Genomic DNA, 13,053 nt, shown 5'->3' with positions numbered 1-13,053 from the left:
GTCTTTGTTACATCTGGGCCCAAATGAAATTTTGGTTTCATTGGCCAGTAAAATCTAACCTAGCCCAAACACGCATGCCAGTTGATGCACCCAAGCCCAGAATCTCAACACCCTTGTCCCAAAACTTTTTATAAAATGGGCAAATTATCAGTAAGTCAGTTTTGAAAAATATGTGTTCTATTTAATCTTAAAATTTTTTAAGTAGACCAAAACATCTTGTGTCCATTTATCTTCTTCTCTTTCCGTAAACATTGCTTCTTCTTTTTATCTCTCTTTCTCTAATATCAATAACGACCGCAACCACGCCTTCTTTCCTTTTTTTTTTTTTTTTTTTTGTTCTAATCTACAACCACTGGCGATCACCATTGATTGAGGTTCACTAGCAACCACCGAGTACCGACTTCTTACTTCGCGCTCGCCAACGACAAAGAAGATGAGTAGATCTACTCAAATCTGATAGATCTTAGTAGATCTACGTCAGATTCGGCTAGATCTAAATCAAAAATAGTTGTCAAAGTACGAGCTTCTCTCTATATTTATCTCTTTCCTTTAATCTCTCAGTTTTTTTTACTTTTTCTGTACTATACACTTCTATTTTTGTATTATAATGGAGAAAATTTTCAAATTTTGAACAAGTTATCTTTGAGTTTTAATTACAGGCAGTGAAAACTGTAAAGTCTTATTGTTTCAATTTTTTTAGTGTTGAAATAAACCATTCTTTAGAATTGTAAATATTTGCAGTTTCATAACTTTCTTTAGAACTGTAAAATTTTACAGTTTAATAACATGTTTTTCGGTTTGATTAATAAGGACTGAAAAATCTAAAACTCCCGAGATATTGATTTAAGATTATGTTTCAATTTTTAAACATATATAATAATCCTAATTAAACAATCAATGACAAATTGACACAATGATTTAACGTGGAAAAATCACTATCGGAGTTCCTCCAATTATGATAAAAAAAATCATGGGCTAAAGTCACAAAATAATCTACTAAGAAGACAAACATGAGTTACACATGTGTACCCTAAATTACCTAACAAATCCATACCCGAATTGAACTAAACTCGATGTGTCTTTTCCATCACTGTCTTCACATCAAAATTATCTTGCCCAACATTGAATCCACAAAACTGATATCGAATCTACAATGATGAGTCGCTCTAAATCCACCAAAACTTCAAACCCAAGTTACCCAAAATCTATCGAAGAACGAGTCTCTCTTTTATAAATAAAAGAAAATAACTAAACCCCTTGATGATGTTAATATAAAGTTCATGGATCTATTGATCATTCTTAAATCATCAAGAAAACTCATAAAGCACCCTCAAATATAAAACATTTTGTTTTTTTCTTCTTCTCTGAAAATCTGGACAACTTAAACCCTAAAACACAAGCGAACAATGCACTTTATAATAAACTAGATCGCGAAAACCGCTTGAGTGCACATTTCACCACTCAAGCGGTGTGACTAAAGATGGTGCGAAACATATAGACTAACCGCTCGAACGCAATTTTTACTACTCGGTTGGTAAGACTTTTCCCAAATGTTCAGGCGCTCTGCAAAAATACTAGATGATCATTTTCTTCACTCTAGCAAACAGATGACCACTTGAGCAATCAAACTTCGGTTGCATTTGTGCCTTTTGCTTCGAGGGGCATTGCCTCTCGACCCTACATGTGCGCTGCCCCTGACCCGCTATGAGGCGTTGCCCCCTTGATACTCGCGAGCTGACCAGGTAGGTCGATCCCTGTACATAGTCAGCAAAATAACAAACACGAAAGCTTCAACATCACAAACTCCTCTACATAGGCATAACTTAGGTTGGATTTGCATTTAAACACTCATCATTGAAATGAAAGAGCGAATAAAATTATAACTGAAAGGAATTTTGTCAAACGAGATTGTCAATTACAAAAACCTAACAAGGATAAATGCTTAATAGAATCATGCTTTGAAACTGTAACATTTTACAGTTTCAAAGCTTGTTTTTCAGTTTGATCAATATTGGAGATTATTTGCTTAAACATTACAAAAATTGAAAATAATACATATTTTTTTTTCCATTGTTACTGTTTGTTGTTCTTACGTTTTTTTTTCTTCTTTCAATTTATAATATTTAGCATATTTTGCTATGTTTTTTTACTTTAATTTCTCAATTTATTATTTTTTTCTAGCAATATTTTGGAGAGTCTCCGATGACATTATTGACGTCCAACGAATATTCTAGATATTCCGACGACTTCCGGTGATGTTCAAAACACTTTGACGAATTTTTTGTGATACTCCGGTGACTTTCTAGTAATGTTGAATATTTCGGCGAGTCTCTGATGACCGTCTGACGGAAGTCTGGCAGTGATGGGATGTAACAATTTCTTTAAATTTAAAAAAATAAATAAATAATAAGATTTTTTTGTAATAATTAAAAATATGTAAGACTAATTGATGTAAGTGCTTTATTTTCAGACTAAATGAGTTTTACATTTTGTGTGTGACACCTATCAGTAAGTCTCCCTAAAAAAATTAATAATAATAATAATAATAATAATAAATTAAAAAAAGAAAGAACTTACAATTCGTTTGTTTGGTTTATAAAAATTTAGACCTACGATCCGTTATTTTTTATAAACACGTTTTCTTATGTTGGTGACATTAAGAAGGTGGCTAATGTCTAAGCAATGATTTGGGCATGTGGTGATTCACATCTACTTACGCTCTATTTGGTTGATAAATTTAGAAAGTGATTTAAAAAGAGAAATGAAAAGGTATGTGAAATTAAATAAAATATATTTACATTTTAATTAATTTTTTTATTTTTCTTTCTAAATTTAATCTCAAATTATCTAACCAAACACAGTATTAAGGTATTTTGTATACTCGTCTTTTATTTCAATGTCAAACAATGTGAAAATTGTGTAAGAACAAAAAATCTCATGATTTATAAAATCCATAAGTCGACAATTAATTAATTATGGTTGTTTGGGATCTCTCAAATAAGTCACCGCTTTTTCGATTCTTTTTTTTTTTTTTTATATTTAGTAATTTTTGTTTTTTAAATTATGTTAAAAGTTTTTATTTTTCCAGTCTGTCTTGTGTTGATGAATTTAAAAAATTTAAAAAAACCAAAATAAGTCAAGAAAGGTTAAAAAAATTTTACTTATTTTTGTCCTTCTTTGCCATTTTTGAAAATTAAAAAAAAAATTAATTTGCCGTTCCGTCTCATTGAGTAGAATCGACAAGCCTAAGGCATTTTAATTTTTTTTTTTTTAAATTCACTAAAGACGAAAGTAAACCTCCCAAAAAAGCATACCCTAAGGATTATTTGCAGCATGAAAACTGACAATAAAAACTAGAATATCAAAATAATACAATCAGATCGACAGGTAACTAGGAGAAAACATAACACAATCAAAGCGGAGAATTGTTCTACAAAATATGTTACTTTTGCTCAACATTAAAAAGCAATAAGAACACACATTATCTATTTTGGCACTTGAAATACATAAGAAAGAAATGGTGGTAAATAGGTAGGAAAAAGTTACAGCACATACGAGGATATAAAAAGTTCCCATCTAGAAATTAAGTTTTCACATCTAGTTAAGGGTTTCTCTCTTCTCTTTATAGTTCATGCATAATTAATTTTGAGCCTCAATTTCTTGGAGCTGCATCCCTCGTCTCTCGAGTAAATAATACTTCTTATGCTTTTTTATTTTTTTCTTTGGTTCTTTTCTCATACTGTATAATGTTGTTGAATTGTATCAATGTCCAGACCTTTCAGTTTCACCACCGACTCTACGTGTCCCTTGAGTGTGAGAAGCTCCCGAAGCCTACAAAACCATAGCGTAACGATGATGATGATGTCTTGTCTACAAATCAATATATATATAGTGTTGGAAATGAAATTTTTTGCTTACCTTGCAACCTCAGCTCTCCTCTTTGCTTGTTCAGCAATTTCAGACAGCTCTCGGTAGCTGTTTTTCTCGTTGAAAAGAGTAGAGGTTTCAGGTGGTTGAAGTCCATGTAGAGTCCTCTGAGCAAGTGCCCATTGAGCCTCCCTTTCCTCTTTTCCATAATCTTTCTTTGTGGTGAATGCGGTCTGTTCGTGGTGTTAGTCAAAAGAAATATGTCATTTGAATGCTTAAGTTGAGTGAGTAAAAGCAACAAAGAGTGCAATGCTAGTAGTTCCAAAATAGACTCATTCAGCTAATAACGCGTTATGTACCTTGTTCTCTATCATGTTAACCCAAGCTTTTCCACTTAGAATGTAACGAATGGTGAATTTCATTACGTCAAGTGGGACATAGAAGACAATACTATAAATCCAGATAACGCCAGCCCATCCCCAACCAACTCCTTCAATTTTTGCAAAACCCCAATTTGCATAAACAGCTATCAGAGTAGCCACCTACAAAGATCATATTATATATTAAGCAAAGCGAAAGCATGGCATATAAGCATTTTCAAACACATTAAAAAATGAATAAAATATAACGCAACGCTTACCAGCTGTGCAACTAGGAAAGCACTGACTAATAACAATCCGGGGCGTTCAAGGTAGGACCAGCTGCGAGATCGAGTGACAAAAATTAGAGCCTGGCTCACAATACTCACTTGGAGGTATAGAGCAGCCATCATTTCATCAGGATTTTGTCTTATAGGTTTTACACCAAATTTATTCTGCATCATCAAGAAAAGGAAAAATGAAAATTAATCAATTTAAAGAAAACCATCAAACGATTGTCAATCAGGATACTGGAAAAAAAATAATAAATAAATAGGATTGTTTCTTACCGGGAAGAAATCAGTATCCCTTATTACCCAGAAAAATATAACAGTCATCAATGCCAAATAACCTCCAAGCACAACACCGGTAGCAAAAATCTCTTTCAGCTTCCAGCTATCAGGCAATGGTGATGGCACAACCCGATCCTTTGAGATTGTCATTATAGTTCCTTAAAGGTACAATAATACATTGTGTAAGTAACCACTCATAAACAACAGAGGTAATTAAAGTGAAAGGAAACAAAGAGATTGAATTATGTATGAAGCCTTACCATCGTTTAGGATGGCAATGATTAAAACCATGAAGGGTGAAAAGTCAAACTTCCATATCAAAGCGATAAGCAAGAAGCCAAACTAAAATATGGGGATAAAACCACAAAAACATGTTAGTGAGCAACTAAAAATTCATAATGACACTTCACATTGTTTGGACTAACATAGTCAACTTACCACAATACGTATAGTAATGGAGACTGCATAAATCTGCCAAAATGAAATTGTGGAGAAGTTACAGATAGCCTAGTCAAAATCTTATTAACATGGGGAAAAAAATACAAGGAAAGAATTTTACTGTGTAATTCTTCATCCTCTGGAAAATCGCTCTACTAGTTAGCACTGCACTAATGATAACACTCAGCCCAGGTTCTGTGAGCACAATGTCTGAAGCGCCTCGTGCAGCATCAGTGGCATCAGCAACAGCAATTCCAATATCTGCCTTTTTCAAAGCAGGAGCATCATTGACACCATCTCCTGTCATTCCACAGATGTGCTTACTCTCCTGCAACTTCTTCACGATTTCGTATTTATGCTCTATACAATAAAAATTAAGATGTTAGAAGAAGAACCCTAACTTAAATAAGATAATAATGGCTATGTTTGTAGTTATCATGAACAAAGAACACCCACCTGGGAATACACCAGCAAACCCATCTGCCTTCTCAATCAACTCTTCAATTGGAATGGAAGCTATGGATTCATCCTTGTGTTGACCAAGTAAAGAAGCAGATGGGTACATATTTGTTCCCATTCCAAGTCTTCGGCCAGTCTCCTTAGCAATGGCAAGTTGATCACCTAGTCATAGATAAAGCAATTCAGTGATCAATTAGAGAATAAAAAAATAAGGGAAAATACAATTTTAGAGACGTGAATGAATTGATTACCAGTAATCATTTTGACATTTACACCGAGATGTAGAGCCCTACGAATAGTCTCTGCACTATCATGCCTGGGAGGATCAAAGAGGGGCAACAATCCAACAAATTGCCATGGACTACCTAGACTTTCTTTTGTTTTCTCAGGGACTTCCTATAGCCATAACATAAGGGAAAAGTTAGAGGGTGTATGTCGTCAAGTGTAAGAACAAAACTAATGAAACATTGACTTCATGCATACATGTATAACCATCACAACTTTTAGGCAGGCACTGAAAAATGAAAACTATACTGCATCGAGATTAGTATTGCAACCTGTCTTCCAACAGCCAATGACCGCAGTCCACGTTCAGCAAACTTCTCAATAATGGCATGAACCTTTTTCTTCAAATCTTCCTTGGCATGACAAAGGGTTAAGATCTGTTTTCAAACAAGTAGTTAAAGAATGAAATAAATGATTAAGCACAATTTATTATTATTATTATTGATTAGTGAGGCAAAATGCCACAAGAAAATAAACAGAAAGTACCTGTTCAGGGGCACCTTTGCTAGCTCGGTGCCATTTTCCATCGGCATCAACGTACGTCAAAGCAGTCCTCTTGTCCACAGGATTGAATGGGAAAAAATGCACCTCTCTGATGCCAGCTCGTGCCTAAAAATACATGTATGTCTTAATATAAGCAATCAATTTATGTTCTTTCTTTTTCCTCCTTCTGCTCTTCCAAAATTAAATCAGTGAACACCAGCGAATCAAGGGAAGAGAAAGAGTTATATACCTCCTTTGGATCTGCAAGCATCCCAACAATGGCAGCGTCAATAGCATCCTGGTTTTCAGTCCTAGAAGCCCTTGCAGCAAGCAACATTACATGTTCTTTATCTACACCATTTGCAAACACCTCGATCAAGTTTTTATCAACACTCAGTTTGTTAAGGGTTAGTGTCCCTGTCTTATCACTGCAGAGCACATCCATGCCAGCCATCTCCTCAATGGCAGTCATTCTCTTGGTAATGGCACCTTGTTGTGATAGCCTGTGTGACCCAATAGCCATTGTCACAGACAAAACAGTGGGCATAGCAATTGGAATACCTCCAATTAAAAGAACTAGGAGGTTATCAATTCCATCCCTATACTTCCTGTGCTGAATTGGGTACATAACAATAATCTCGACCAGCATTCCAATAGCTATGGAACAAATACAGAAGTTCCCAATTGCAGTAAGTACCTTTTGGAAATGCCCAACTTGGTTGGTGCTGTCCACAAGATGGGCAGCCTTTCCAAAAAAGGTATGAACACCGGTAGCAATGACAACAGCTTCAATCTCACCTTGTTTGCAAGTTGAACCAGAGAAAACTTCATCATAAGGATTTTTGGTCACTGGGAGCGATTCTCCAGTAAGGGCAGATTGATCAATCTTTAATGGATCACCCTCAAGAAGACGGGCATCAGCTGGGATGATATCTCCCAATTTTATACTAATGATATCTCCAGGAACCAGAATGGCAGCATCCTGCTCACTCCATCGGCTATCTCTAAGCACCTATAGAGACAAGCATATGAAACATAAGTTGAAGAAACTTGTACTTATGTAGTCACAATAATGTTCATAGTCACACACATCAATTATGTACCTTAGTTTTGGGTGCAAGACCAGCCATAAGAGCTGCAGCAGCATTACCAGCATTGTTTTCTTCAATGAAACTGATAGTGGAGTTGATTACCAGCAAACAAATAATACCCACAAAGTCTTGCCAATCCGGGGGCTTTTTATCGCCATTGGCCAACGCAATTGCCATTATTGCTGCAGCTTCCATGACCCATGAGAGTGGATTCCACATGAACCCAAGAAACTTGAGTATTTTGCTTTCCTGTTTATTGCAAAGGAAAAAAATTTAATCCATTACAATCTAGATGACATTGTTTATATGCTAAAAAAGCCATTAATCACTGGAGAAAATAACCTTTTTCTCTTCCAATTTGTTTGGACCAAAGATTTGAAGCCTGTTGTTTCCTTCTTCTGTACTTAGACCTTCTCTGCTGCATTTCAACTGCTCAAACACTTCCTCAATAGGAACTTTTTCCTGTGAAATTTAAATAATTTACAATCAAAAGATCAGTACTACTCTTGTACTTGCAAATTATTTTGAACCTAATCGCTTACTAATAAGGTGCACTTAAGTCATATGTTGACAGGTTTAAAAAGATTATACATTCAAGTGTAATAAAAAATTGTAAAATCTTTTAAAACCTCTTACTGTATGCCTAACAGTACCCTACTAATAAATAGAAAATTTGTATAAATTTTTTAAGGGTATCACCATAATTGGTAATAAAAAATTATAAATGAAAATTTACTAACAAGTTTTAAGATAAATTACAAATACGCCTCTTGAGATTTGATTAAAATACAAATTGCCTCCCTGTGATTTGAGAAATTACAAATATCCCTTTAACAAAATTTGTCATTTAACAGAGTTTATAGAAAAAATAAAGTTCCTAATTATCCTCTTATACAATAATGAAATTACCAGAACTATTAATCAAAACATATTGTTGACATCATTAAAAACTGTTAATTGATTTAATGGTTGATTAATAAATATGATTATTTGTTATGCAATTAGAAATTTCATGAGGCGTGGTATAATTTCTAAAATCACAAGGGAAATTAATATTTTAAGTAAATATCGGTGTAATTTACCCAAAATTTTATTAAGACCCACAATTTATGAAACATGACTCACTATTTTCATTTCTCATTTGTTGTATGCTTTCAAGCCAAACAAGATTAATGAGACTTCATTAAGACCTCAAAGATTTTCAGGCTGTTTCTCAAGAAAAGAAAAGGAAAAAAAATGAAAGTCAACAATTAAAAGTTTAAGATAAAAATTTCTCATTTAATACATTGTGGAATCTGAATTCCAAAGCCCAAAATTGAATAGGACATTCCTGAAGTAGTTGGTTGTATTTTATCAAGCCTATTTAAAAATAAATAACTAAATAATCTTTTTAACGAGTAATTTAGGGTATTGATTAATAAAAGATTAAAATTATTGTGTTTTTTAAAAAAATTTATGGCACATAAATTTGGAAATAAGTACAATCGGTTGAAGCATATTAGCAATTGCATGTTAATAAAATCCTACAAAACAATTTTTGAACATAAAATAATAAACAAATAAATAAGGGTTAATTATACTTTTATTCCTATAATTTGATCTAAATTTAGTCTCTATAGTTTCACATTTAGCAATTTGGTATTTACACTTTAAGTTAAGTTTCAATTTGATCATTCCATCTAAATTTCCATTAATTTATTCTGTGTCACTTTATAAAATTGGCAAGTGTCTTAAAATTGTTAATTTTAACCTCAAATTTAGACGTAATGACTAAATTAAAACTGAATTTAACGTATAGAAACCAAATTATTCAATTTGAAACTAGAGAAACAAAATTTAAATTTAAATCAAATTACAGAAGTGAAAAATATAATTAATCCGATAAATAAATACAGAACTTTGCTCACTAGAGAGTTTTTTTGTCCAGGCCAGCTGATGAAATAATGATCACTCAAGCTGGTTTGGCAACCGTCAAAAAAAGTTAATTTTGGCTAAAAAAATTATACAGTTTAAAAACATGAAATTGGTTTGTCATTAACTAGAAAAGTCAGGTGTCATATTAATTTTTCATTCACAAAAAAATAATTTTTTTCAACAACTTTTTAAACACATTAACTTTTTAAACTCTAAATTTTTTTTTTAAAGAAAAAACTATTTAAAAAAAAAAAGAAAAAAAAAAACCCCACTCAGAAAATATGAAAATCTAGCTCCGGCAGTGGTGGGTTAATTTCTCAATAATCATAACTTCTTCTTATTATTATTATTATAAAAACTGCATAAGTGCACCTGTATAATGGTGAAGTGCACCTGTATAATGGTGAAAATTATGTTATTTTATATTTTAAGAGTTAATTTACATCAAGGTTTTGCAAAGTGATTCACTGTAATGGTTGAAGTGGCGTGATTGTGGCTGCGAAGTATAAAGGCTATAGCGTAACGATTGCTGTAACTATAATCGTGAATTTTTTATTTTTTATTTTTTGCACAATTTTGAAAAAACTTATTGATACGCATATTTTTTTTCATAATTACATATATTGGGATTTAAAATAGATTTTGATAATTTTTTTTTTAGTTTTTAAGTATGATTCAATATATTTTATATTTTTAAATCACTATGAAAGGATTTTTTTACATTTTCTTTCAATAGTTAATGACTTTATGAATAGTTGATTTTAAATATCTACAAAATTACCAAAACTAACTAAATAAAAAATATTCACAATTACTAAATGAAATTATTATAAAAATAAAAATTGCATCATAAACAAAAAAAAAATTTTGAGTTATTGATTTTTTTTAAAGACATTTTTTTTAGACAACACCTTACAATTAACTAAATAAAATCATTTATAATAAAGTATTAAATGAAATAATTATAAAAATAAAAATAGTGCCATAAACAAAAAAAATATGTTTGAGCTACTAATTTTGTTTTTTTTAAAGATATTTTTTAGACAATACATTACAATAACAAAATAAAAAATATTTATAATTAAATATTAAATAAAATGATTATAAAAATAAATACAACCACTATTTATATATTTTTTATTTTACATACTAATGTAATGAAATAAAAATTAAAAAATAAATTATAAAGAAAAAAAATCATAAAATATTTTTCTTTGAGCTTGGATCACTTGAGTATTCATTTTTTTTTTCTTTTTTTTTTTTTGTAAGCTTTTATTTTTTAGAAAGGAAACTATTCAAAATATTGTAAAGGTATGTAACAGTGTGTAACGAGCAGTTACAACCTTTACGGTACCATTACGACTGTTACATATATGAATTTTCGTCGTACCACAAAAGCGAATATAACAGATAGCACCTACCTTACAACTGTTCCGTGATGTCGCTTTCTAAAACCTTGATATACAGTTTTAAAATTAAGAGATAAAATAATATTGATTAATAGCAAAGAAGGTATCTGTGCAATGAACCCAAAAACAACTATAAAATAAAAGAAAGAAAGCGACTTAATAACAATTATTAGTCACCATACACCAGTTTTCTGAGTTGCATTTTCCAGGTAAAAAAAAAGTAAACTTCACCAATAGGCTCTACATTTTTCTCTTTGTCATTTTGATCTACACTTTTAATTAATTTAATTTTGCCTCTTAATTTTAAATTTAAAATATAAAAAATAAACTTCACCAATAGACCCAGTTGACCACTATAACTTTCTTAAAAGCTTAGTCTTAAAAATAGGTTAGGGTTCAACTCTCCAAAAATAAATTTCACCAATAGGCCTAGTTGGCCACTGTAACTTTTTTTAAAGTTTAGTTTTAAAAAGAGGTTAGGGTTCAACTCTCCTTTAAATAAATTTCACCAATAAGCCTAGTTGACCGCCATAACTTTCTTAAAAGCTTAACTTTAAAGCCTAATTGACCACCATAACTTTCTTAAAAGCTTAACCTTAAAAAGAGGTTAGGGTTTAACTCTCCTTTAAATAAATTTCACCATAGGCCTAGTTGACCACCATAACTTTTAAGGTTAAGGGGTTGTTTGGAATGATTTAAACAAGTACATTTTTTATCTTTTTACGAAAAGATGTGCAGAAAAGTAGAGAGGTGATGTGATGGAAAAAAGATAAAAAGATAGATTATATAGGGGATGCCAAACTTATTTACTTTTCTGCACATCTTTTTATAAAAAGACAAAAAATACACTTATTTAGGTCATTTTAAACAACTTCTAGTCTTAAAAAAAAGTAGGGTTCAACTGCCTTAAAGAGGAGGTGAATTAGCAGGCAAGCCGGCTTACTCCCATAAGTACTAGCCTAACAATTAACTTCTGCCGATCAAAAACAAAGTTAGTTGAAATTAACCCAGTTTTAATTAGATAAATTTATAATTTTATTCTTAAAAACATGAGGCATATTGTTCATGTGTGCATTTTCGAAAAAATAAAATAAAATAAAATAAAATTCGTCAATGATGTTTCCAATTAAATTAAATTAAGACAAAATTATAAATTCATCATCAAAATCAAATCAATTAAAATTAGGATGAGCAAAAATACACCAGAGTTAAAATATAAAGATTAGTGACGTAATTTAACAACAAAAAGAAAAAAGGAAAAATCCATTTTGAGAAGTAGCAAATAAAGGAAGAACATAGTGGGAGAGAAAGAGATGATTACCAGATCAATAGTCTCGTTTTTGAGCTCTTCAAGACCGATTGCTTTATCACCAGCCATATCTTCACAACAACAACAAGAAGCTAAGACTAGAGAGAGAGAGAGAGAGAGAGAGGTGTTTGGTTCTGAGGCTGAGTCTCAGTGCCTCCCTCTCTTTATACTTCACCACTCTCAACCCCTTTTGATCATGATTCTCTGCCCGGTTTTGACTCTCTCTCTCTCTTCTCTCTTCACTCTTCTCTGCCCAAAACTACCAAAAATTACTAAATTTATTAATGCTTGGTTGGTCTTTTTTTGAACTAATTTTAAATGGATAATTTACTCCTTAATCTATACAATACAACATATGTTTTTATTCTTTGAAAAAGTCCGGCGGCTCAAAACCCTTCTTAATAACATAATAATAAGACAAATTATACTTCTAGTGCCTATATTTTAATCATTTAATTTTTATGATTGTAACTGATTCGATTTTAGCCTTTAAATTTATAATTTTATATCAATTTCATCCAATTAATTATTTCCGTTGCTGTTTTTGATAGAAAAAATATTGACGTAAGTAACATGTGTTATGATTTTAAAAATAAATTATAAATTTGCTCAACTTTAGTAAATTAATCTCACTTAACTCAGTGATTTTTTTTGTCAAAAACTCTAATTAAAGTTATCAATTAAATCAAATTAATACAGATCCAAAATTAAAGATCAAAATTTAACCAATTAAAATTAGGATAAATTACACTCACTTTTTCTGAGATTTCTGACAATTACAGGGACCTTTCCTATAGTTTCAATAATTACAAAAACTTCCCTTATTTTTTCTGACATTATCAAGATTTCCCCTCCCGTTAATTTAAG

At 31.5% G+C, this 13,053-nt stretch overlaps 1 protein-coding gene across 1 annotated transcript; it reads right to left on the bottom strand.

Annotated features, from left to right (window-relative positions):
• Positions 1 to 3,425: 3,425 nt before the first annotated feature.
• Positions 3,426 to 12,664, bottom strand: LOC114312730 (plasma membrane ATPase 4). The gene is made up of 16 exons (XM_028259011.2): positions 12,199 to 12,664; positions 7,897 to 8,016; positions 7,567 to 7,803; positions 6,714 to 7,475; positions 6,467 to 6,589; positions 6,253 to 6,357; positions 5,947 to 6,091; positions 5,693 to 5,857; positions 5,358 to 5,596; positions 5,237 to 5,269; positions 5,059 to 5,140; positions 4,796 to 4,956; positions 4,508 to 4,681; positions 4,227 to 4,409; positions 3,919 to 4,100; positions 3,426 to 3,831 (listed from the first exon to the last, which is right to left on the bottom strand). Exons 1-16 carry the CDS (start codon positions 12,253 to 12,255, stop codon positions 3,735 to 3,737), a joined length of 2,865 nt encoding a protein of 954 aa, XP_028114812.2. The 5' UTR covers positions 12,256 to 12,664; the 3' UTR covers positions 3,426 to 3,734.
• Positions 12,665 to 13,053: the final 389 nt, after the last annotated feature.

This window comes from Camellia sinensis, chromosome 4 (assembly GCF_055761805.1).
Source record: "Camellia sinensis isolate YWXY chromosome 4, ASM5576180v1, whole genome shotgun sequence".
Taxonomy (NCBI): Eukaryota; Viridiplantae; Streptophyta; class Magnoliopsida; order Ericales; family Theaceae; genus Camellia; species Camellia sinensis.
The sequence above is the reverse complement of the archived record's forward strand: the minus strand, read 5'-3'. Positions and strand labels throughout refer to the sequence as shown.